At 29.4% G+C, this 25,391-nt stretch overlaps 6 protein-coding genes across 9 annotated transcripts in view; 4 read left to right on the top strand and 2 right to left on the bottom strand.

The window, feature by feature from the left end:
* LOC134827668 (large ribosomal subunit protein P2-like) overlaps positions 1-25,391 on the top strand; it is a 131,751-nt gene that overhangs the window by 81,510 nt on the left and 24,850 nt on the right. The gene's annotated exons all lie outside the window — the stretch shown is intronic.
* On the top strand, positions 12-1,994 carry LOC134832609 (phosphatidylinositol N-acetylglucosaminyltransferase subunit A). Of its 2 annotated transcripts, none has more exons than XM_063846695.1 (4): positions 12-118; positions 220-310; positions 381-1,660; positions 1,720-1,994. In XM_063846695.1, the coding sequence occupies exons 1-4, from the start codon at positions 108-110 to the stop codon at positions 1,877-1,879; spliced, it is 1,542 nt and encodes a 513-aa protein (XP_063702765.1). In that variant the 5' UTR covers positions 12-107; the 3' UTR covers positions 1,880-1,994. The 2 variants fall into 2 exon arrangements, with proteins under 2 accessions (XP_063702765.1, XP_063702775.1); XM_063846705.1 differs by having other exon boundaries at positions 52-86.
* Positions 2,071-10,131, bottom strand: LOC134832443 (uncharacterized). 3 transcript variants are annotated; one of them, XM_063846463.1, is made up of 8 exons: positions 9,908-10,131; positions 5,162-6,746; positions 4,183-4,494; positions 3,366-4,112; positions 3,191-3,301; positions 2,921-3,136; positions 2,762-2,861; positions 2,071-2,386 (listed from the first exon to the last, which is right to left on the bottom strand). In XM_063846463.1, exons 2-8 carry the CDS (start codon positions 6,629-6,631, stop codon positions 2,148-2,150), a joined length of 3,195 nt encoding a protein of 1,064 aa, XP_063702533.1. In that variant the 5' UTR covers positions 6,632-6,746; positions 9,908-10,131; the 3' UTR covers positions 2,071-2,147. The 3 variants fall into 3 exon arrangements, with proteins under 3 accessions (XP_063702533.1, XP_063702542.1, XP_063702549.1); XM_063846472.1 differs by having other exon boundaries at positions 5,162-6,743; XM_063846479.1 differs by having other exon boundaries at positions 9,959-10,131.
* LOC134837950 (uncharacterized) lies at positions 15,332-23,078 on the bottom strand. Its single transcript, XM_063853347.1, has 7 exons — positions 23,007-23,078; positions 18,362-18,498; positions 17,983-18,295; positions 17,024-17,483; positions 16,898-16,969; positions 16,635-16,823; positions 15,332-16,461 (listed from the first exon to the last, which is right to left on the bottom strand). The coding sequence occupies exons 1-7, from the start codon at positions 23,031-23,033 to the stop codon at positions 15,332-15,334; spliced, it is 2,328 nt and encodes a 775-aa protein (XP_063709417.1). The 5' UTR covers positions 23,034-23,078.
* Positions 19,634-21,560, top strand: LOC134832591 (facilitated trehalose transporter Tret1-like). The gene is made up of 7 exons (XM_063846672.1): positions 19,634-19,798; positions 19,861-20,096; positions 20,171-20,494; positions 20,551-20,704; positions 20,763-20,977; positions 21,037-21,237; positions 21,291-21,560. Exons 1-7 carry the CDS (start codon positions 19,747-19,749, stop codon positions 21,507-21,509), a joined length of 1,401 nt encoding a protein of 466 aa, XP_063702742.1. The 5' UTR covers positions 19,634-19,746; the 3' UTR covers positions 21,510-21,560.
* LOC134837949 (helix-loop-helix protein 1-like) lies at positions 24,956-25,366 on the top strand. The gene has a single exon (XM_063853346.1). It carries the CDS (start codon positions 24,956-24,958, stop codon positions 25,364-25,366), a length of 411 nt encoding a protein of 136 aa, XP_063709416.1.

Below are 25,391 nucleotides of genomic sequence, written 5' to 3'. Positions count from 1 at the left end.
CGGGTGTCTTTTGCCATTCCAAAAGTAAACAAATGATAATTGCTTTATAAAATCGTCGAATTCTTCTCATAGAAAATGTAAATTAGGTTGTTGACGTTCCAAAAAATATGCGAATATGGTAAGCAAAGTGTTGTAAATGTTAATGGTTCAAATAATGTTTGTATAAAGGATTTTGATTAGATGTGAAAAGACACTGACTTTTGATTTTATTACTTGCAGTATGGTATCAGATTTCTTTTATCCGAATGTCGGAGGAGTGGAAGAGCACATTTTCAATTTGTCGCAATGTCTAATCGGAAAAGGTCACAAGGTATGCTTATCTCATATTTACTTACTTAATGTGTGTTTGTTATTTTTATTAATCATCAATTACACTGCAGGTAGTTGTTTTGACACATGATTATGGGACAAGAAAAGGAGTACGTTACATGACAAATGGCCTTAAAGTTTATTATATACCAATACAAATATTCTATAATCAATCTGTACTGCCCACGATGATAGCAAATATTCCTTTGATCCGATTCATTTTGTTGCGAGAACGAATTCAGATTGTACACGGGCATTCAGCTTTCAGTAGTTTGGCTCACGAAGCAATGCACATAGGTGTTTTACTCGGATTAAAAGCTGTTTTCACAGATCACAGTCTTTTTGGATTTGCCGATTTGTCTGCCATTGTTACGAATAAGTTGTTGGAGATATTGTTGTCAAATTGTAATCATTGTATATGTGTCTCTCATACGGGTAAGGAAAACACTGTGTTGCGAGCCAAAGTGCATCACAGTCGTGTTTCCGTAATTCCAAATGCTGTCGATACCGCACGATTTGCCCCTGATCCAAATAATCGCCCAAAGAATAAAACCATCAATGTGATAATAATCTCCAGATTAGTTTATCGTAAAGGAGTAGATTTATTAGCTGAAGTATTACCGCGTTTCAAGCATTACAACAATGTAAATTTCATTATTGGCGGTGACGGACCAAAGCGAGAGCTTTTGGAAGAAATCCGAGAAAAAGCAGATATGCAAGATCGTGTAAAAATTTTAGGTGCTTTGAAGCATTCAGAAGTGCGGGATGTTCTTACAAAAGGTCATATCTTTCTCAATACTTCACTGACAGAGGCTTTTTGTATGGCAATTGTCGAAGCAGCTTCATGTGGCTTGCAAGTTGTTTCTACAAAAGTAGGAGGAATCCCTGAAGTATTATCGCCTGAGCTTATTATATTAACTGAGCCAACAGTAGATTCTGTAGAAAGAGGACTTAAAGCTGCAATAGAGCGACAAATATTGTTTCGGCAAGAAAACAAGAATACCATCAAAAACGGATGCTATTCCAACGGAAAGGGTTCTAATGGAACAAATAACAACAATCATAACATTAGAATACACAAGCGCGTTCACAGTGACGGCGGTCGAAAAGATCAATACAATAGAACAGAAAATAGTCAAAACTCTCCTAATCATAAACGTACTATCAGTGCTGGCAACAAAAACGAAATGAATTTGTTCAAAAAATATCACGTAGAACCATTATGTCCATATAAATGTAACAATATTGTATCCAATTTATATAGCTGGCAAAATGTCACAATGCGAACTGAAAAAGTTTACCGTCGAGTCTTGCGAGAACCATCAAAAACTCTCGGGGAAAATTTAGTAAGGTAAGCATAAAAAAGCAAAACGTTATTTAATAAACTGATACTTTAGTTTTACATTATAGCTTTCTCAAAACTGGAGTTTATCCCTTTCTGTTAGTCGTCTCTTTGACAAGAATCATCCTCTTATTATTGGATTATTTTGTTCCGAGAGATCACATAGACATATGCAGAGAGTATAAATCCCATGGAAACATCAATAGAAGTAAAAGTCTACGAAAATGATGTCAATTAAATTAAGTAACTACCGTCGTCGTATTAATCATTGAGATGTCAAACAACATTTTTTTTACATAATTATTTGTATGTACTTTGTGTAGAAAAAGCAAACAAATGTTAAGTTAACTAAATTTTTAAAAAATAAAAAATTTTTTATCTAAAAATTCTACTTTTGTTTCTTTAACAATTAAGGTACTTTATTAAAACTTTGATCTTTTCGATTAGTACTTTTTCCATATTTTAGTTTTAAATTACAAATTCATTAGTCTTTTTGTTATTGTGTTTGAGAAATTTCTTCAACATAAGTTGCTGGAAAAATGCCAATCCGTTTTCGTAATCCGCCCATCCACCATCCATCGTCTTGTTTTGCATAAACTTCTATGATATCGCCTTGAAACAATTCTAATTCATCGTACAATTTTGGTGTATAGCTGTATAGTGCTCGGCATTTACTGATAATCTCTGGAGGCTTTTCATCTATTGAGTGACTTTCATCATCGGACGAAAATTCATCTATTTAAGAGATTTAAAACATTAAATACTAAAAACTTTAAACATTTATGTGATTTAAGAATTTTACAGATTTTTGAAAATTTTATATTTTTAATATGTTCCTACTTAGGTTAATTCAAATTTACTATTTTTTACAGAAAATGATCACAAATTTTTCATGAAATATTTATTTAAGCTCTAAAAATATTTTTCTAAATCGATTTTTTTACAATTTTTAATTTTTAGAGGATGCTCGAGTATATGGCAATTAGGTTCAAAAATAATGGGAACAGAGAACGGATTTAGCTTGCTCCAATTAGAAAATCACGAACTTTAGTTTAACATTTTATTCAATACAAACAAAACAAAATTTATCTTTATAAAGAAAATACATACCAAAATCCGAATCAGGTTGATTTGAATTGCCATCAGCAACTCCTCTGTCAAATGTTGGACTTTCATCACATTTGTCCTCTTCAGTTTTTTCGCTAATTTCCTTAAAGTAAAAATAAACATAAATACGAAAAATTTTACAAGTAAATTTACAGTTCTTACTTTAGTCGGCTTGTTCATTGCATTAATTTTCTCAACAATTGTTTCATTTTCACACTCGATCACGATATTTTCCTGCATTGGAAGAGCTGCCTCTGTGCATGATTGATCAAAGTCTTCAAACGTCATACTTTGGTTTGAATTGTCATTTTCGTCATTTCTCAACCAAATCGGGACTTTAAGAATACTTTGTTGTAGACCATTTCGATCGCGAGTAATCTGTAAAAGAATACATATTAATTATATTTTAAAAATCCGATTTTCGTATATTACTTGAATGTGTTGTGCTAAAGGATGTGAACCACGTGGCCTATGATCAAGCTCCATTAATGCAGACTGAAGTTTGTAACGAGCACCCTCCAAGTATGTTAACATTGATCTTATCTGTAAGTATAAAATGTGTTTACATCTAACGAGATACACTTAATAAGTCTCAAGCAAAACTTACGTGGTATAATTTATCTGTGATATTTTGGTTGTCAGCATTGTTAACTGTTTGAGAAAATCCTTTCAAACCATTTCTAGACTTTCTTTCTCGCTCCAAGTCTTGTCGGATAAGTTGTAACAATTTAACGAGGGATTGCTTTCTTCGTTCACGATTCATCGCTAATGTGGTATGTTCCGAATAAAAATCTGGAAGTAATTGCTCACTTGGACCTTCTGCTGCTCTTCTTATATTCTTCAAAACCGTCAAGTCTTTCTGTACATTACAATTGATAATTTGCGGCTCAATTCTTCGAACAATTTTATCCATTAATGGATTCATATCACACGACAATTTATGATACAATTTGGCATACTCCTTCATATTTCCCAATCTCTGACTCTCAAGCGATTGCAACATTGATGAACCACGAAAAACGGCAATTTCCCAATCAACTCGAGCTCTTTCCGCCCTCACACAGAGTGTATAATATTCAACATCAGCTTTTTTAACAGCTTCCTCTGCCTTTCTGCGTTTGCTTTCTAATTTGACGCACTCTTTTTCCTTTGGTGTATCTTTATCATTAGGATTTTTGGTGCCTGTATGAGGCAATAAAGAGATCGATGGTGACTTTTGTATTCTTGCATCCAACATTGCATCTTGAAGTCTTTCATTTTCTCTCGCTGAGGCGTGAGAATTTTTCTTTCCTTTAGATTCAGCATTTCGCCAATCCACGAGTACACGAACTGCTTTATCGACATTTGTTTCAATCTTAATATGAAATAGATGAATATCTGATAATGATATTATTCATTTACTTATTTCAATAAACTCTACTTACAGCTTTCCGTGATTTATGTTGATTTTCTATTATTGTTTTAAGTGGCTTCACAATTTCGTCGCTTAATGAAACGGAAAATTGTCTATGAACTTCACTTCGACTCTCCATTTCAGTAGATACACTTCGCCAAGCATCCGCAATTGTACCCGGAATATCTCGACAAGCCTTATTTAGCTTTGATGCCATTTTTGATAATGACTTGGCATAATTTTGTTCGGCTTCAATGCGTTCTTGCAGTATAAAAGCCAAGTCTTTGCCAAAATCTCCTCCTTGTTTTACATAACGCCTTAATTCTTCAAAGCCATTTTGTCCCTGTTGGTATAAAAAAAAATGTGTTATATATTGAGATTACTTTTTTTTTATAAAATGTCAATGAATTGGATCAGTAAAAAATGGCAACTCTAACATTATGTATGTTTAATGAACAACGTTCCAACATAATCCATTTAACATTCGCGACAAATATCCAGCTTATCGCAATGGTAAATTCAATTCTTAAATATGCTCTTATGTACCATTTTTTTCTTTATATTTTATTTACTCAATAATATTTATCATGTTGCTATGAACAAATGGTTAAAAGAATGCCAATTATTCAGTGTATAGTTATATAATCATTTCTTGTCTAAACAACTTTAGCATACATAGAGAAATTTGATATTATTTACTTGAAAGACTAAAAAAGAATTAAAGGAAGCCTTAAAAGTGTTTCATGAGAAACAAGATAAGGCGATTAAATATATTTACAAAATAGGAAACTTTTGACATTTTTTGATTGAAAAATTATAGCTGTCATAAAAATTTTATTTAAATGTCACAATTTTTATGTAGAAAAAATAAAATTCATTTTTTTCAAAATTAATTTAATAATTTTTTAATGCTTAAAAATAACCCTGTCATTAAAATCCTGATGGCACAAAAAATTAAATTATTATTAAATAAAAAAGAGCTAACAAATGTAACAAACGTATTAATTTACCTCGAAACTATCATTATGTAAACTGGATTTATTTAAAGACGTTTTTCTTGAGGTAGGAAATGAGTGATCACATTGTCGTTCTTCTGATTCTCTTCCATTCGTAGATCTATTTGGTGAATCTTTATCCGTGCGAGCATCACTTGATGCCGGTAAAGAAGACAATTCATCATCTGCTGTGCAATTCGTTTCTACACTATCTGCCCGATTTACAGCTCCCGGGCGTTGCATCGCCGCATGTCGATGAACAACTTCCCGTATTTTTCCACGTTCTTCACTAATCCAATGTTTGACTCCCGTCCATTTCTTTGCTATTCTATCTTTCTTATCATTAAAATTAATAAAACGGTTAGTTTCTTTATTCCTTAACAACGTAATTCTCCTTTCACTCGGTTTCAAGTTTTCTCGATGTTCGACATATTCATAGTCAATTTCTTGATTGAATTCTTCAGATTCGTTAATTTGTCGTGTTATTTCGTTCAACTCTTCAATCGAAAGGAACATATTTTTGCGATTGAGACTTTGTAAGCTAGCAGATTTGAAATCGAAATCAGCATCGTTGTAAGAAGTTGTCGTTGTGCAACTATCATCTGTTTTATGAGTATTGTTTGAGCAATTTGATTGCAGACTCTCTTCATGACACAAATTTTGTTTTTTATTCGTACTGTTGATGACATTTACTTCTTGTGTATTCGTTTGACTAGATGGTAGCAATTCCAACGTTTGAATTGAATATGAAAGTTTTTCCGATAATGGAACAATTGGAGGTTCGCTGACGCCTGTTGAAGAATCACTTTGTTCTCCTTCGCCCATTTTGCTTGAGAGACATTTCTTCGGCATATCATACGTGTTTTCCTCAAAATCTTCAATGATTTCTAATGATGGTGCTTTTTTAAGAAATACTTTTAGTTCACTTCTGTGAAGATTTTGTGCAGATTTTGATTTGTACTTTTCGATTTTTGCGTTCTCTTCTTGATGCGTGAATGATGGTAATGGAGCAGTTTGGTTGAAAAACATATTGTATGAATTTGCGTCAAAAGATGAATTAGGCGAAGATGCATTATCCGGAAAAAACTGGAAATGAATATCTGAGAAACTTTGAAGCGAACAATTGGCATCAACGTAAACGTCATTTTCACTGTCGTCAGTTGTTGAAAGAGAAGACGGTGATTTTGCAGCTTCTCGTTTTAAGTCATCCAAGTCTGTTCTATCTATTTTAGAGATCAGTATTGGAGCTCCAATCTCAGGTCTTAAATCATCCGATTGATTTCCTCGCATATTATAACTGCCAGAAAATGCATCGCGATTTCCTTTTCGACCTGGAGATTTACGCAAAAATTTTGTACTTATGCCTGAATAACGTCTGCTTATCTTGTCGAGTAAATTATTACTTGAAGTACTCAAAGTTTTTGCTTTTGTATTGCTTGGTGTATCATTATTTTTCACACTGTAAAACTTTTTCATATTTATCATGTTTTTAATCTCTTCAATAACGTTATATTTTTATGATCTTTCTTAGTTTTCATTTAAGGCACACAATTTTCGTTCTTTAGTCTAAGGCACATTTTTTGTCGTATTCGGTATTCTTCTGATAAAATAAATGAACTAATAAATTTTTTGTGTGTAACTATTTGTATTAATACTCTTGTTTCTTCAAAACGCATCTCCGCAAGTCTTTACCTGCTAACCGCAAGCACTAAAATAACTTCAACCTGTTTCTTTAATATGTTTGGTACTTTTTCTATGTTTATGTATTTTTGTTGTTGTTTATCTACGTTACACACTACTGTTTGTTTTTATTTTTATAAATACACATACTTACAAAAGTGCATATTTGTACGTGCTCGTAAAAAAGCTATTAAAGTAGAGCCATGAATGTTGATCGTCATCTTTTTTGTCTCACTCTTTCGATTACAAAAATATTTCTCTCGTTATATATTTATCTAAACATCAACCACGACTAACTAAAACAACAACAAAAACATAGTTTTATGTTAATCTTATTTTTTTATCATCATAATCATGCGTTTCTTTATTAAAGAAGATGTAAAAAATGCACACTTCAGTAATTCGGTAACAATTTATTTGAATTCTCACTCAAAACCTAAACGAAGGTACACCCCTTTCTGATATCATCCTTTTGGTTTTATATTTTTTCTACTGTCAATAAATATACATACAGATAGATAAATCACAATAAAATGATTATGAAAGTAAGAAAAAGACTAACGCCCTTAAATTTTTTTTTTCTTTCGAACGATAATTACAAACTTTTCAAAAGATGAAACCCAAAAATATGTAAAAATTAAGAATATTTCAAGGTAGGTAATTGTAAAATATGGTAAATAAATAAATTATTTTAAAAACGAGATTTTTAACGGAATGTCATTTTTCCTGTCTTCTTGCTAAACACGTTTTCTATTTTGTTCTCCTCATATAATAGAAGAGTTTTGCGACATTAAAGTTAATAAGTAATGTAAAATATGTGAATTAAATCAGGAAGAAAGGTGAAACTGTTTATTTATCCGTTAAAAAGCATAACGGGCGATTGACCGTTAATAGCAATCGATTCGCAATTTGTAATTCTAATTGGTTAAGGAATGAAGAAAAATTCTTTCAAGTACATATCAGTAGCTCTCATCATCTACTTCTTATGTCTATTAATAGCATCTCCCTTTCATTTCTTTACAAGTTGTATTATTTAAGTCAATCACCTTTGAGAGGCGCATAATGAAGATGTTATTCGCGTACACAAAGACAAATCGAAAGAGAAAAAATTATTTAAAATTAGATTAGTAATATAAACACCAGTTGACTTTTAAGAAAATCATAAAACACTTTGAAAAGCCCTAATTTAAGTGTAAAAGTGCAATGCTCTGAGTCTACATATTAACTCATTTGTATTTTGGAAAGGTTTGACAGAAATTAGGTAAAGGCGTGATGTTTATCAGTTCATTTGTCAGTCAAATTATGTTGACTGACTGCATATTTATTTGTTATGATATCAATAAAAAATTGTTGATTCAACCTAAATTTCGTTAATTTTTTTTAAATGGTTGATGAATGTATATGCAACAATATAATATTGTAATGTGTAAAAAAATATAATATGAACGAAATTGTTTCACATTGAGAGGAAAAAAACTTTATTTTTCAAAATATTTAATTTAAATGGGAAATTATGATTTAATTCTCAAATATAAAAGTAATCTATAGTACAGTCTGGACAAAATTAAATGTATTTATTTATTTTGCAACTAAAAAATTTAATTTCAAAAGATCTAAAAATTAATTAACTTAATTTGTTAAGAAACAAAAAATTAAAATAACTTCCTTACTGTAAATAAAAAAAAATCAAACATTTTAAGGATTCACTTTAACCTTCTTCTTCATATTAAAATTTTAAACTTTTTGAAACTCATAATTTTTAGTTAGATATATATTCATATTTTTATTTTATCTTCGTATACTTTTTAAATTGGCATGCATCAATAATATGAAAACAAAAGAATAAAAAAAAAAATATAAATCACACATATATTTATTTTTTTCTCAGTTTTGGATGAGCTTTCCCTTACTTTCCATAAAAATTACAATAGGGCTCGATTTTCAATATATTTTTTTAAAGTTTACTGAAATATATATTTGTTTGAAATTTCGTTGTAACCATGGAATTAATGAATCCAATTCTCACCAAAGTAGAATTCATTACAAAAAAAACGATGAATTTGCGTATTCACAAGTTTTACTTCATATAACTTAAACAAACAAAATGCATAAAAATATGCCAAACAGAACGTTTTTCCCTTTTAGTATCACAGCTGGTGTTGGTTTACACAAAAATAGTCTTACATTTACATCACTTTTTCATTTCATTTACTGTTCTAAATAAAACACTAAATGCTTAAATAAAACATTTCTGTTCTATCCATCATTTCTTTCTATATATTTGCATGTGCATGATATTCTTGGGATATTCATGAGAAAATTTTATCAAATACGACTTTTGATGATAGCAATAAAAAAAATTAAGAAATCTCCCAAATTTATAGTTCATTATTCATTCTTATACTTATAGAACATTTTTCTCATTTCATGCATTTTGAATGAATACCTTGACATGAAAACTTTCTTAAGAAAATTCATGATCTCATTTTGAATTGCGTGGATATGTTAGTATATTTTTAAGTCTGAAATGAGGTAAAAATATAACTTTTATTTACAATTGTGTATAGCTGAAGATGTGCGGTGACAAATTATTTTAAAATACAAAATTGTCGAAAATGTAAATATTGTTGGAAATAGGGATTTTTGCTAACTATCTATCTATTTTCTTTGTGTTCTTAATTAATCATACACGCCATGATAATTGTCATGCTTTTTATTTCAATTTTACAGTTTTTTTTAACAAAAATTAAGTTGTATAGGTAATCCATTTTCAAATATTTTAAAGAAGATAAGAAGATGATATTTAAATTTCGTGAGTGAATATTTTGTATGAAAATATTTTTATCGTATTCCCATAAAGGTTTTTTTCATTTCCTATCATTTGAAAAGCTTCTCATGGAAATTACTCTATTCATTTACTGTTTAGTATTTTTCTTTTAACGCACAAACAACACGAGTTAGTTAATTATGCAATCAGTATTTAATTAAATCCCATTTATAGCGACACTAAAGGAGATACGTTTTGAAAAGTTAATTGATCATAATTGTCTCTTTTTGCTAGTTTAGCTTCACTTTTGAGACCTTTTCTGTTGTTTTATTTTTAATTTTTGTGTAGGTCGTAAAATTTATTACTATGTACTTTTTTATTTATTTATCATTATTTCAGTCGTTAATAGTTGAGTAGTTAATATTTTTCACATGATGAAAATTGATAATTTTCAGAAGTATAAATTTTGCAGTATATTGCACGTAAAAAACTAAGAAAAATAGTGAGAAAATGCACGCGACGCGTTGTGTATTATCGACTCGACTTCTCACAATCTACTAAATAACAGAGCAAAAGTATGTATGATAAATTCAAAACACTTCGTGTGGGGAAATGTTACTCTGCGTATTAATACAGACATACGAAAGAGAAAACGTTATTACAATATGCTTTTTATTGATATTTAATTCTTGTCGTTTCATCTTTGTGTTACAATTTTTGTTGGGAATGCAGTTAGGAGTAAAACGTTTCATTTTATATAATATTATTTTAAATATAGTAATAAAGTTAATGTGTTTTTAAAAAAATATTTTTTTGTATTGATGTTATTGTAAATATATTGATCACATGCAATGTTTTTCAAACAATAAAACTTTTACATTCAAGTTACAAGACTCTTGTACATTACAGTTGAATTCAATAGCATTATGCAAAATAATACGTTAAATAATATAATATTGTAAAAATAAAAGATTCAGAATATGATGTTTGAATTTGATTAGAATGAAAAGTTGATGTTATTCAGACTGATGTAAAACAAACATCTTTTTTAATGTTTTCAAATAATAACTAATTTAAAAAAATTTTCAAATCAAAATGCGTTCGTTGCTAAGCAACATACATAATTAATTTGCCCCAAAAACCTGTATTTACGACATTTGTTGTTAAACAATTATAAAAGGCTTTTGGAATGAACAATGGCACTTGCAATTAAGCTCAAAAATTTTGTACGTTAGATAATTTGTGAGTTGACCGATCAAAATGTCACAAATCAAGATGCTGGATAGTCAACTATTGCTTTGATGGAATATAAGTAGTCCTATTTTTAAGCAATTTCCTGATTATATATTTTTATTTTAGTACCCCAAATTCTCAAAGTATCATGAATCCACAAAATTAATTTGCCAAATAAAATTATTTTAAAAATTTTAAACAAATCCTCACGAGTTCTACAATTTCCAATGACTTTTAAAACTGAAAAAGTTTTAGCATTATTCTTTTTTACGCGAAATTAGAATCCTTTAAAGTTTTGTACAGACCAAATTCGCTGAAGCCGTTTACAAAATTCTTATCATTTGCTCTCGAAAATAAATCAAATCAACAAAAAAACTGTTACAATTAAGTGAGAAAGCAGTGTGTTGCAATGAAATAGCTTATAAATTAATAGGGGACAATGTCATTGAGACAGATAAAGAACGTACTGCTCATTACAAAGATATACAGTTTCACTCTTATGTGATAATTATTCTGTACGGTCAATACAGTAGGTGTAAAACGATAGTGAACTTTCCAAAAAATCGAAATCAAGGCGTAAAATTCAATTTTTTTTTTTGAAAATTTGAAAAAAAAAATTATCTCTTTGTCAAACTCCTTCCCATGAAACTTGCCCTGAACAATGTTTTAAAAAAAAAAATATATAATTTTTGAAAATTTGGAAAGAAAAAATTATCTCTTCGTGATACGCCTTCCCATGAAACTTGCCCTGAACAACGATTTTCATCAAAAAAAAAAAAAAAAAAAATCAAAATTTGGAAAAAAAATTTATCTGCTCGTCAAGCATCTTCCCATGAAACTTGTTCTGAGCAATTTGACTCAAGTAAAATTCTTAAATGTGCACGATTTTTACGTAGAATATGATCGTTAACAAAAATATAACTAAAAATAAAATATTTCTTCAAAATTTATAATATTCCTAGTTCTGACAGCATTTAGACTTTCATCATATATTTTTGCCTCTATTTGCTTAGTTTTGACATCCAAAACGAAAATACATACATGTCATCAAATTTCCTTGCTGGTTCAAAGTACTTTTATTTTATATTTAAATTGAGTTGCAGTTGAGTTGAGTTGAGTTGAGTTTATATTGATCTTTAAAATTTGTTTTTATACATCGATTATCGATTATTTTTAGATGATACATAGAACAACAAACGGAAGTATCAACCTAAATTTGGAATGTTTTTTCTACTATTTCAACATCATACAAATAAACAAGTGTAACTTTCAATACCGTCAATTTCATTTAAATATAATGGAAAAATTTATTAGTGTTAGAAAAACAACACGAACCTTGCCTCTTTGATACAAAAAAAGATTTGCGATTGTTTAGTTTTAAATTGGGTTTTGGCATATGTGCCTATTTTAGAAAAAATGGTACAACAACAACATACAATTGAAATTTACCTTGCGATTTTTACTTACATCTTCAGTTTGTTCGAATTGGAATTTTTAGGTATTCGTACTCTCTGTATAAAAATTCTACATCATTCAACAATAGATAAATTATGTAAGTACGTGAATGGTATTGCAACATTCAAATATTTGTGAAGATATGTATCATGCGTGAAATGAAGCATTAAAATTAGTTTTCATATATTTTGATAAATTTTTTCTCTCTTTATAATTTACTATAAACTAGTTGTGCATTAAAGAAAATTTGTACAAAATCATATTTACTTCGTGCTTATTTATTATAATATTATCAATATAAAAGCATAAAAAGTACTTGCGACAAGTGTTCAAAACCAGTTTACAATAGTATATAATTGCATTTAAAAACCACATAAACAACCTTCACTGACCTTCAGTATTAATTTTTATGCCACAAAGTAAAATTACTCTATATTAGCATCTTACATAAAGTGTTTTTGAAAATTGTTCTGAATCGTGTGTTGAAATTTTAACTTTGAAAAAGTACAAAATAAGTTATAGAGTAAAAGTATTTTGTCACCCTGCTTCTATTTGTATTATATTCAAAATGATAAATGTGACTTTACAAATATGCAATTATAAAAAAATATTATCTAACAACTGTGTATGTGACGTTTTGCATATACAAGCGATAAAGACCATTCAAAAGAGATGCTTTTAATTTTAAGCACACATCAGATTCACTTATTGAAAAAGTTTATATGAGAAGTGAATTGACTATATTGACTAAATTGATTATATATATATTTTTTTATATAGGTTTCAGTAGAATAATTACATTTGAAAAGAAAAAAAAAACAATATCAAGAAATATTTTTTTTTTCATATTTTTCTTTATTGTACATACACATAAAGTTAGGAACGTAATAAGATATAACTTTCTCACACATCATCAACAACTTTTTTTCAACCATATAGCAGAAAATGGCCTTTCACGTGAGTTATTTTTTTATAAATGAGTAACGTAAGTCTGATGTAGTGAAATGAAGAAATGAAAAATTTATTAATTTCCACTTCGGATAATGATGACGATTTCAATTTATTTTGTAAGTTTGTGGTAACTTGTCTGATTTCCTTGTAATTTTTTATTGATTCATGATCTTTCTTGCATTTTTTGTTATTCGATTAATGCTTATCATAACGTAAAAATAATGTTATGGTATAAAAATAAGGAAATCAAATAAAATTTCGCCACATTGATATGTAAGTTTATAGCTATAATTTTTTAATTTTTGTAACTTTTGAACGTAAGGTAAATAAAATACCTTTTTTTGCAAATTAAATTTAATAGAAATCAATTTCTTTAATAGATGACAAGAATTTTTAATGTAGTTATTTCTGAAATATTGATAAGTTTGACTATTGTTCGTGATAACTAAATAATCAATCATCATGTTATACGTTGAAAGTTTATGAAAATGATACAACAATCACCGAAATATCACATAACTGTATCAAAACAATACCATTAGTCAACCCTTTTAATTAACCGTACTAAAAACTACAAGCAAAAAAAGTTTTTTTTTAAATCGTTTAACAAAGAGTAGACCGATGTAAAATTTAAAAAGTGCCATTTTATTTAACGAAAAACAAATTCGACCTCAATCGTACTTTTTATATGAAGTTATGATCCAATTCAATGTTTAATCTTTAAAGAGTGAGGTAAATGTTGTTAATATATGCAGAAAATAAACAGATATTAGAAACTACTTTATGTTGTTAAGAGAGATAGGTACATACATAATTTGAAATAACTTACCCAAGAATTGTCTTTAAAATGGAGCGACATCATCGCTACTTTATTCATAGTTGTTAACTTTGATTTTTTAATGATATGTAGAACGACAAACAGTTTTCTTTTACTAATTGATGTAAATCGATTGTATATTAGTTTCGTAATTTCGCATTGAACTTTATCTCGAAAACAAATATAAATTTCAGTCAATTGGCTTTTGACTTGTGAATCAAAAATTTTATTGCTGTTTTTCTATTTTTTTTTTTACTTTTAAATATATATTAGCAAAAATCAAAATTTAGTCAATATTTTGATTATATATTGAATTTTACTATTTACACTAAATCAGAGATATTCATTGTATTTTTCTTTTTGAATAGAAACATGTTTCAATTTCCACAAAACACCTGTTTCATTCAATTTAATGTGTTTGAATGATCAATATAACATATTTTAGTTAAACACCTACTACTAAATTTATCGTGTTTCATGAAACGTTCATTGATGTACTCTTTTATTTTGCACTAATTTTTTTTTGCTTTGTACCAACTACCTGTAGGTTTTTTTTTGTTTGAGAATTCATTGATCACGATAGTAAAAGTAAAACGAAAAAGGCAAGTTTGCATATTTTTTAACATTTTAATTTTTTAAAAGAGCATATATTTTTCATGATAACACGCTTCATGTACTTTAAGTTATATAACATTTCGTAAACAATAAACAAATAATGTAAAAAAAAACAAGTATAAAAAATTTGCGACTTTATGGATAGCGCTTTCAATCGAAACTGGAAGCAAGTTTGAAAAGTTTGTAGTTGGATCTCCCAACGCACACGCAGCCAGCTTCACGGCAGTAACTACACATATTGTATACTCCCTACTTATTTTTATGTTTGTAGTGATTTGCTTTTATTTTTTGTATTACTACGATATTATCTGTCTCTACTCAATGTTATAACTCGTTCATAGAATAGTGTGTGTTTGTTGCCTCATTAAATGAATTAACAGACGAGACACGTATAAAATGGAATTGAGAGTAAGCTCGTTAACGAATACACAATGAAGTACGTCATATATTTTTGACGGTTGATTTACCGGTTGTTGTGGTTTTTGTGAAAATAATTGATGGTAGTGTGTGTAAATGAAGGCATGTTCGACTTTGTATTAAATTTGCAGATGTTTATTGGAAATACAGATTTTCTTTCACACTATCTTTTATTTTGATCAAATATTCAATGCTATCAATTTGATTTCACAGTATTGTCTATTTACCTAATGTCTATGCAGCTACTAATTTATTGAAATACCGTTTGAAGCAAAGGTCTCTTCCTGTACTCAATGGGTTTATAAGCATGTTGATAAACACTTGCAAGACGCCAATGCTCTGGATACCCTCCTTGTCCAGCGCCTCCCTTGAAACAAGCAAACGGGGGATTCAACGTGCTAATTGAGTAATTCTTCTTTGCAAAAGGATTTCGTGGTTTCGGAATTTTCAACGCTGTTTTTATGCATGGAATACTACTAGAGTTGGAAACCATATCGATACCGCTGTCGAAACTCGTACAAGTACCCGATGAATTGCTTTTTGGAATTCCTGCTTTAAACGCTGTTTTGTATTCCTCCCGTTTAAGTTCTTTCAAATATGGGATATTGTTATCTTGCTGACACATTCGCTGTGTTTTATTCATTTCCTTAAAGTCTGCCAATGACTTTGAATGTTCTGTTTGCTGTTTCAATTGTTGCATTTGTGTGTCGGCATCTACATTTAAGGGCTCTGTTGAACGGTAACGACGACGATTATGGTACAAATGATGTCCCTTTTCGTGTTTAGGGCAGAACAAACGTGGAGGCTCTTCTTCTTTCTTATTGCAATGATGACGTTGATGATATTGATATACAGTCTCATTGTCTTTTGATGAACAAGAAGCACTTACTTGTACGAGCTCAGATAAATTGGATGTACTTTTGCATCGACGCTCTTGTAAACTATTTACAGGAAGAAAGTTCATCTCTTTTATGCATTTTTGAGAAGAAGAAGTTTTTGGTCGAACTTCAATGTCTTGCAATCCATAAGTTTTTTGTAGCAACTGCGACTCTTGTCTCATCTTTTGGCTTGATGATGTTCTTGGTCGATTATTTTTCATTTTTATATCTTGCAATCCATAACTCTTGTTTTTAACATTACTACTATGAGAACAGTCACATTTTTTGTTCTTATCATACTTTTTTCGATGTTCTTTATATTGACGTACAATATCTCGATCAAAGAAATCGATTTCTCCCAATGTGTTGTTGAATACGCCTTCTGAGCGCCCTACTTCTCCTTCTTCGCCTTGAGCAGGCTTTACAAGAGTGAAAACAGCGGGCGCAGCTGAACCATTGCTTCCATCAATATGTTTTGGTTTCTTTGGTTCATCACGTGGATCTGAAAATGATGAAAAATTTATTACAGAACTTCAAGTATTCTTTAAAAATGTGACATAAAAGAAAAAATAATTAATTTAAGCAAAGCCTTGTTTAAGAACTACACTTAGAAATTAAGTTTAAAACAGATTCCGTTTAAAAAATTAAACAAATAAAATAACAATGAAAACTAACCTTTTGGACGATAATCCCATCCAATTGCCAAATCCATAGATCCTAACTTTTCTTTTGTGAGAAATGATGAAAGAGGTCGATTATAGTTTTTGTCTAAAATAGGAGGAACAACGCCACAAGTTTTTGGTCGATAAACTCTCAATTTAGTGCATTGAGTGGGTCCTGCTTTGTAATTTTTGCATGCAACGCCTTTAGAAATAATTACATATCATATTTGTATGTACCTACATATATTTCAAGACATATAGAAAAAATGTATATACCTGTAGCCATGGGATTCACGTGTAATGCTAGACCTGGATATTGTTGTCCTTTAGAGAGAAGTTTTCTATAAGCTATGAATATAAAACATGAATTAGCAAAAAAACATGTTTCGAAATTCAACATACCAATATCCATTACAGCATCTGGCAAAGGTTCGTGCTCCAAATTTTCTTGAGCCATCTTTCGCGCTGTTAAAAAATTACAATATGCTGGGACAATTGGCTCGGGAACATTTCGTTCGGTTGGCTTCTCTGCTACGGGTCTTTCAATTCTCATCCTTGATTCGTGTTTATCTTCTTCTTCTTTTCCAATTTCTGTCTCAAAAGGTGCACTTGTTTGTAATGCTTCTAAATTATCTGGCACGCCCGTTCCTAAAATATGCGAAGCATCTTGATTCTCGTAGTTTTTCTTTTCTTGCAAAAGCGCTATATCATCTATACAATTGTGTTTCTCTGTATACAGTTGATTTAATTCAAAGTTAGGAATTTTTCCGAGAGCTTTTTGTTGTTTCTCACGTACAAGTAATTGACGAGTTGAATGTTGTTCAGCGGGTTTTGTGATATCGCCGGGTAAATAGTCCAATGGCTATTAAATATTGATTCTTTAAATCTAAATATATACATATTTTTTTTTTTGACTAAAACAAGTAGTATCAAAATGACATTTGTATATTTACAACCTATAAATTTTTTTTATTTGGATTTTAAAATTTTCTAAATAGATATATACATAAGACATTCACAACTACATTCTATAAATGTTCTACAGCTTGAGGTTCTAAACAAGCTTGAGGATGTTGAGTGTCATCTATTATGACATCTGTTTGGAGACATGAATCCAATGCTTCGGGTGTAGATATAGGATGCGTGTATGTGATTATTTCCTTGTTCAAATTAAAAAAAAAAAATAATTATAAATTAAGCAACAAAAATATAAAGCCTTTAGAGTTAAAAAAAATCATTTTACTTTCAAGAAAAAGTATGAATATAATCGTATTATATAATATACTTAATTAATATAAACCTAATATTTTTATTTAAATAAAAATGTATAAAGCATTAATATATGTTGTATGTATATTCACAGATAGAATATGGATTAAAATAGCATACTTGACTTGGTTGTCCGTTGTTCTGAATAATTGAATGTTGAGTTCCTTGAATACAAAAATCTGGATTTGCATCAGAGACACATGGTTTATTTTTGGTACACTTTGACTTGAATAAGAAAGAAGGATTTGTGAACCGAGCGGTTTAAAATAATCAAAAAAACTTACAGGTCTTTTCCATCGAGAGCCTCCTCGCTGGGGCGAACTTAATTGATTAGCTACTTCCCTTGTTATTTTATCAGGTAATTGCCATGTATTCCGATACTCTCCCCAAGGACTTGTATTTGGTCTATTAATGATGAAAATGTTCAAAAGCATTTCTTTTTTGTAGACTCTCAAATTCGATAAAACTTACCTTGGTACTGTAGGAAGTAAATGTCCACGATCGTTTGCGATTACAGTTGTACAACCTTTTCTTGATTCGGGGCGATTTGGATATGCTTTAGGAACTTCCCAATTTCCTAAACGATGAGGGCGATATTCGCTATCAAACTGAAATTCGAAATTCAAAGATAAGTTTAATTGAATTAATTCCTCATTCATTTCTTATATACAACAAAAATTAACTTAAATATCCCTTGACACTAATCATTCATCATTACTTTTACAATATAATTGATACATCATCACTTTCCAAATTGAAACGTTTTTATCTCGGCATATCAAATTACACTTCACACCAATGACAATCAACAAAACACTCGGCAGATAAAAGATATTGTTTAATTGGTGTGAAAATTAGAATTGACTCGGCTACAGGGAATTGGTGAAAAACAGATTAAAATGTCGTTCGAAGAGAAGATGGAAATGTATTTAAATTATTTTAATACATATAGCACGTGCGTGTGGTAAACGTGCATGAATTTTTATTGCAAATAGGGGTGCAAATAAATGATAGATTACAGTGAGGAGTGACTTTACACGAAAACTGAAAAGATTGATTCATTTCTTATTATTTTAAGAGGGGTCGATGTTTAAAATTAATTCCATGTAAATATTACTTTGAACAAGCAAATAACAATTACAATAAAAGAACTACAAAGTATCAAAGGATTGAACTGTATAATTTGCGGTTCATGGGAAACGCCTGTTTTCAAATGAGTTTTATCAAATCAATGTTTTGCTTTTTTATTTATATAAATCTTTATGAAGATTTAAACAATAGAGAACCTTCAAGATTCGAAATAAAAAAGATACTTGGTATTGCGTCGCTTCATATTACAAAATAATTATTTTAAATTTAAACCCTTTTTATCTTGCATAGTCAAAATTTTGCTTTTCATCTTCAGATAAGTTTATCTCAGTGACACTTCCTTTTCTCGTTGTGTACACTAAAAAATTATATTTCTATCAACATAAAAAGCACGTGTAATCTTGAAATTATAAATCATTAGGATTATCCATTAAATTAGATTATCAATTAGCAAACTCGAAATCATTTTTCGTCTCTTTCATACATATATAAATTGCATATGTGCAAGCCGTGTTTCGTTTATCTATTAATGCCTAATAAAACAAAAAAAAAAGACACTGAATCGTTCAATGTACCTCAAGTTGCATACTCAAGAGTTCTTCAATGTCACAACTAAATGTTTAATAGTAAAGGTATAGCAAAATTTATCTTCGAAATTCAGTGTGCTTTCAAAGCTTGAACAGTTAACTTCAACACATAATTCGATATGATTTTCGCATAGAAAATTCCGGTTCAGTAATTATTAATAGATATTCATACATATTAAAATGACGAAAAAAATAACAAGTGCAAAAACACAATACATTGGAACTTTTTGTGGTATGTAAATGATCATCTCATATTATGAAAGAAAAAAACAAAAATGTTGTTTCCTGATTTAGCAACTTTAGTTGTAATGGGATATGGCGCTACTTGCGGATGGCCTTCACCGACTTTTCCGCTTTTAGAATCCGAAGAACGAACTCCATTTGCTGATGGTGCACTGAACATCGATCAAATATCATGGATTGGTTCGCTTATTTGTCCGGGCGGATTATTGGGAACACTTTTGGGCGGTTGGATGTGCGATAAATTTGGGAGAAAATTTTCTACATGTGTCGTTGCACTTCCACAAATTGTAAGAAGAAAAACTTGATTTTTTAGTACTATGTATTAATAAAAACTTAATTTTGTTTTTTTTTTAACTCATAGGCAAGTTGGGTCTTTATTATATTTGCTGATGGCGTTGTTCATTTGTACATTTCGCGCTTTCTTGGAGGTCTTGCAGGAGGAATTGCTTTTGTCGCTGTACCGATTTTCATTGCGGAAATTGCTGAAACTGAAATTCGAGGTTTTCTTGGGTCAATGCTTGTTTTCGCCGCAAATTTCGGAATATTTTTTGCATACATCGCAGGAGCTTTTTTAGACTTTTACAGCGTACCCTTGGTTTTTCTTGTTTTGCCAATTGCCCTTTTAGCGGGTTTTATATATTTACCTGAGACACCATCTTATCTTGCTACTCATGGAAGATATATGGTAAAACTCACACTTTTAACATCGTATTATAATAAATTGTTAAAAATTTGTTTTAGGATGCTGAAGAATCTCTTCGATTTTACAGATGTTTGCCAAGAGGAAACAATGAGTGCGAGTCTTTCACTAAAGAACTTGCTGCTCTAAAAAACTGTGATGTACAAAGTGCGAACAACAAGATATTAAAGGAAAAAATACAGATCACTGATTTTGGTAATGAACAAATAGTAAAACTTTTCAAAACTCATGCTTATTCTTAACCTTTATATAGCATCGCGTCATGCAAAACGAGCAGTTTTAATTGGAGTTGTATTAGTTGTCCTAAATCAATTTTGTGGCTGTTTCGCTATGTTAAATTACACTGCGTCAATATTCGAAAAAGCTGGATCGACGTTATCGCCAAATATATCAGCAATTATTGTTGGATTCATACAAATAGTTGGAAGTTTCTTTTCGACAATTTTAGTTGATCGTGCAGGACGTAAAGTTAGTTTAATTGAAATAATAGCTTCTTTGAGTTTTTACAAAGTAATTTATCTTTTTAGTTTTGCATCGCTATTTCCGCCGGAGGAACTTGTATTGGTTTAGCCATTCTCGGAACTTACACATATTTGGATATGATTGGGATTGACACCTCTAAGTTTTTGTGGATTCCACTTGTTTCCTTTTCATTTGTAATTTTTATTGCATCTTGGGGAGTTCTTACACTTCCGTTTTTAGTATTATCGGAAATTATGCCCGAAAAGGTATGAAGTCTAAAAAAGTCCTTAATTTTAATCTTTAATTTTTTCTTGTTTAGATCAAAGCTTTTACAACTACCCTTTGTATGTCAATTCTATGGATATGCGCTTTTATCGCTATTAAATCACTGCCAACATTAATTCAATATCTCGAAATGTATGGTACGATGTTTCTATTCTCAACTTTTAGTTTGATCGGTACTATTTTGGTACTTTTATTACAACCGGAAACAAAAGGAAAAACTTTTTCTGAAATCAGTAAAATTCTTGGAAAATGATGACATTTGTTTTGTTTTATCCAAATTGAATAAAATTATTACGTTTACCTATTATAATTTATAAGTTTTATATGGTTATGTTAAATATGTTTAAAGTAGGATTAAAGACTGTTTAAAGAATATATGCATGTCGTGATTTAAATCAGTAGAATGTTATAAAAAATGATTAACGATGTTAGAGGAATTAGTCAATAATTCCTAAACAAATAATTGAAATATGTCATGCTTTTATTTTGACTCGTAACTTTTTTATAAATGTTATAGGGGATGATGAACCAGCAAATTGTTTGTTTTTACAAACTAAATCTCATGGCTTAAGTAGATTCAAAATGAAAAACTGTTTTGTATTTCTCCTAAACAAGTGTTTCTCTGTAAAATAATTGTCCTTTACAAACTCTACTTAAAATTCAGTAATAAATTGTAACACTTGTTATCTGTTAAAACGCATCCCTTATTAAAGTTTCTCGTGCATAGAAACACATTTAATGGTTCATCGATTCATTTTTTTTTAAATAAAACATATCTCACCCCTACTATTTTCGTGAATGATATGGACAACAATAGAGATACACACTTATTTAACTTTAACACATTTTTTTATTGTGTTGTATTTATCACTAAGGACTCTTTATTGATTATCTGCTGTTCTATGTTACTCGTATATGCTACACATGATGTATATTTTGATATGAAATTTATTATTCTAACATATGTACACGGATTTTCATATAAATTATTCGTTGGTAATTTTTTGTTTTTTTTTTTTTTTTTTTTTTTTTTTTTTTTTTTTTTGTAGAAAAAATGTCACCTTTTCATACTGAGCTTCTGCAATAAAATTTTCATTAATCTAAATTTTTAATCAATCACTTATTTCATTATAAAAAAAGGTCTTTGCTTTTCTTCACGAAATATAAACTGAACTGAACTCTATTGAATTTGCCGTAACACTAATCCATTATCGTTTTTGTGTAAGAGTATGTAGCTTACGGAATCAAAGTTTAGTTTGTTTTTACAAACATACTTTTATATTCTATTTTTATGACTCTCTATGCCCAATTTCATAGCAACAACAATTTTCCGCACACACAACGTAAGCACATACATACATATACTAAAAATAACAGCACACATTTTTTGGTTTTCGAATAATTTTATTTCATTGCTAAATTTTGCCTGAATTGCTCTGTGCAAAAGACTAAAAATGCAAATGGTTGTTTGACGAGATTTAAATCAGACAAACGTATTCGGTATAATTCTCCATTTAATATTTATCGTGATATTTTTCAAATTTTCATTATTTTAGCTTGTAATAATAAAAAATACATCAGAGTACAAGGAGCAAAATAGTACGAAGGACATTTTTTTATATTCTCTTTCAATTAATAATTATCATTTGTTTTGTATATTTTAATACTTTTGTTAATATATTTTGAAAACAAAATAGAGCGAAAAAAATATGTATTAATAAGAATATTATGGATATGAATTGATACTTACTTGATTGGCTGAAAAATGTGACGACATTATGCAATTTATTTTTTCATTAACGTTAATTTGTTTTTTTTTTACTTCAATTTCAAACAAATGCACTGCAATGATACGATTTATTTAGTTTTATTTAAAACTTAATTCGAAAATATGATGATAATTTCATCGATCACTCTGTTAACTTAAAAAGTTCATATGCTCATGTTTTCTTTAATTAAAAAAATAAAAAAAATTAATACTATCCAAACTTCGATTTTGAAGTTCAAAGCATTTCGCTCGTTTATTTCAAACCAACATCTATTTTTATCAACGTTAATATTAAAACTGCTGTACAATAGCTATGTATTGCCAGGAAGAACTAAATAGAATATAAATTGCTTGTTGTTTACAAGGAAACATATGCTTCTGGATAACAAGGTTTGTAGAATTAGAGTTTGTAACCATTCAGTTCTATTTTATCAAGTTTTTATTACCATATGAACAAAACAAACTACATTTTTTTTTGTTAAATATGAACACAATGTGCATTTTCAAAACTCATGGAATTTAAAAAACCGGGGAAAACTTGTTGTATCGATAAGGAAATCGTTGCGTACCTTTTAATAAACTTCAAAAAAAAAAACAGTAACAAAATTTTATTTCATTAGAGTTTCACGAGACTTTTCTACATTTATTTCTTTTCGTGCTGTTATTTTTATCATTGATTATTATTGTTTTGTTTGTATTTTATTATTAATAATATAGATGCAAAGGGTGCAATGTTTGCTATGGAGACAGACAAATATACAAGGACAACTGTTGTATATTGCTTTAAACAATTCTTATATCTTTTAAGTTATTTTTTTAACTGTAGCATTTTGGATAATTTTTAAAAGCTCACATATTATTTAGCATACTGAATATTTTCACTATTCTACTCTATTTACAAATGTTTGGCACGTTTCTTCATTTACTGTCAGAAAACAGAAACGGGATTGGGTTTATCCAATAACAATTTTTCTTATAATTATTATGTCTCAGGATTTAAGATTTAATGTAACTATAAGTATTATTTTTATTGTTTTATTAAAATAAATAAAAAAAATATTAAAATAATAAAAAGAGCAAAACGAAATACCGAAATAATCCGCCATTTAATTATGTGTGTATACAAAGATGTGGTCCTTTTTACTATACATGAGCGTAACTATCTGATACTTTTTCCCGTGTATGAAAACATATTTTGTATGTCGAATATATAGGGGAAGATGGAAAACTGGGTTGGACTCTTACGTTCAAAAGGATGCTGCATACTTGTATTTTCATCAGTCATATTTTAGATTTTGTAATGAAGAGTACACTTAAGAAATTAAAGATATAAAATTAAAAAAAAAACAGGAAATTTAAATATAAATCGTTTTAACAAAAATTGAAATACGAAACAGATTTATGTATAAAAGTATGTTCATACAGAATTTTTAAAGGAATATAAAAATAAGATTTCTAAAAATAATTAAGTTGAAAAGATAAATATGAAATATGAAAACTAAAAAAATATTTAAAGTAGGATATGTAAAGTATATTACTACTTTAAATATTAATTATCAAAAAATAATTAGCTATGTATAAATAAAAAATAAAAGCTAATTATATTTAGGTTTTCCCTTATTTATTCAATACGTTTATTATCGAAAATGTAATGTAACAAATGTGCTTTTGATTCATTTTGTTTAACCAAACATTAATAATAAGCCGAATAATTCTGCAAAAGTGTCTATACGTTAATTTAATTTATCGTTCCCTTGAGGCTGCTTCCAATTGATCGAATTTTCGATGACGTTAATAAGGTTAATAAAAATAACATTAAACTGAAATACTTCAACATATTATTTGTACAAACAAAACAAAATCAAGTTTCTCACCCCTTTTTCATGTTTTTCCCTCATATTTATTCGAATTTATTTTTTTTTTGCAGAAAAATGGTATATGACATCGAAAGAATTCATATTACCCCACAATCTGTTACGCTTGGTCATGAATCGTATGGTCGTTTATCTTGCGAGACAGCAACTGCGCCATTGGCTCCTATTTTGCCAATTCCCGCTCCAAAGCCTCGACGTCGAAGCACACCAGCTACCGGAAATTTACAACCCTCTGATTTGGTAGGATTGTCAAGAGAGGAACGACGTCGACGACGAAGAGCAACACAAAAGTATCGAACAGCACACGCTACTCGAGAACGTGTTAGAGTAGAAGCTTTTAACGTCGCTTTTGCAGAGCTGAGAAAACTTCTTCCAACATTGCCTCCCGATAAAAAACTAAGTAAAATTGAAATCTTGAAGTTAGCGATTTGTTACATAGCATATTTGAATCATGTGTTGGAAGCATAAGACGTTATCTGTGATAATGAATAAA

Source organism: Culicoides brevitarsis, chromosome 1 (assembly GCF_036172545.1).
Source record: "Culicoides brevitarsis isolate CSIRO-B50_1 chromosome 1, AGI_CSIRO_Cbre_v1, whole genome shotgun sequence".
Classification (NCBI taxonomy): Eukaryota; Metazoa; Arthropoda; class Insecta; order Diptera; family Ceratopogonidae; genus Culicoides; species Culicoides brevitarsis.
Note: the sequence above shows the minus strand (reverse complement) of the source record. Positions and strands in the feature narration are given on the sequence as shown.

What these genes read in the sequence shown, in the direction of transcription:
- LOC134832609 (XM_063846695.1), top strand. An exon ending in TAATCGGAAAAGGTCACAAG is followed by an intron (nt 311 to 380) that starts GTATGCTTATCT and finishes ATTACACTGCAG; the next exon opens with GTAGTTGTTTTGACACATGA. An exon ending in CTCGGGGAAAATTTAGTAAG is followed by an intron (nt 1,661 to 1,719) that starts GTAAGCATAAAA and finishes TTTACATTATAG; the next exon opens with CTTTCTCAAAACTGGAGTTT.
- LOC134832443 (XM_063846463.1), bottom strand. Translation starts at nt 6,631, where the DNA reads ATGATAAATATGAAAAAGTTTTACAGTGTGAAAAATAATGATACACCA. An exon ending in AACATAAATCACGGAAAGCT is followed by an intron (nt 4,113 to 4,182) that starts GTAAGTAGAGTT and finishes TTTCATATTAAG; the next exon opens with ATTGAAACAAATGTCGATAA. An exon ending in TCACAGATAAATTATACCAC is followed by an intron (nt 3,302 to 3,365) that starts GTAAGTTTTGCT and finishes TTATACTTACAG; the next exon opens with ATAAGATCAATGTTAACATA.
- LOC134832591 (XM_063846672.1), top strand. Translation starts at nt 19,747, where the DNA reads ATGACGAAAAAAATAACAAGTGCAAAAACACAATACATTGGAACTTTT. An exon ending in TCGTTGCACTTCCACAAATT is followed by an intron (nt 20,097 to 20,170) that starts GTAAGAAGAAAA and finishes TTTAACTCATAG; the next exon opens with GCAAGTTGGGTCTTTATTAT. An exon ending in TTGATCGTGCAGGACGTAAA is followed by an intron (nt 20,978 to 21,036) that starts GTTAGTTTAATT and finishes TTATCTTTTTAG; the next exon opens with TTTTGCATCGCTATTTCCGC.
- LOC134837950 (XM_063853347.1), bottom strand. Translation starts at nt 23,033, where the DNA reads ATGTCGTCACATTTTTCAGCCAATCAA. An exon ending in TTACTTCCTACAGTACCAAG is followed by an intron (nt 18,296 to 18,361) that starts GTAAGTTTTATC and finishes CATCATTAATAG; the next exon opens with ACCAAATACAAGTCCTTGGG. An exon ending in TTTTAATCCATATTCTATCT is followed by an intron (nt 17,484 to 17,982) that starts GTGAATATACAT and finishes AATATTTAATAG; the next exon opens with CCATTGGACTATTTACCCGG.
- LOC134837949 (XM_063853346.1), top strand. Translation starts at nt 24,956, where the DNA reads ATGGTATATGACATCGAAAGAATTCATATTACCCCACAATCTGTTACG.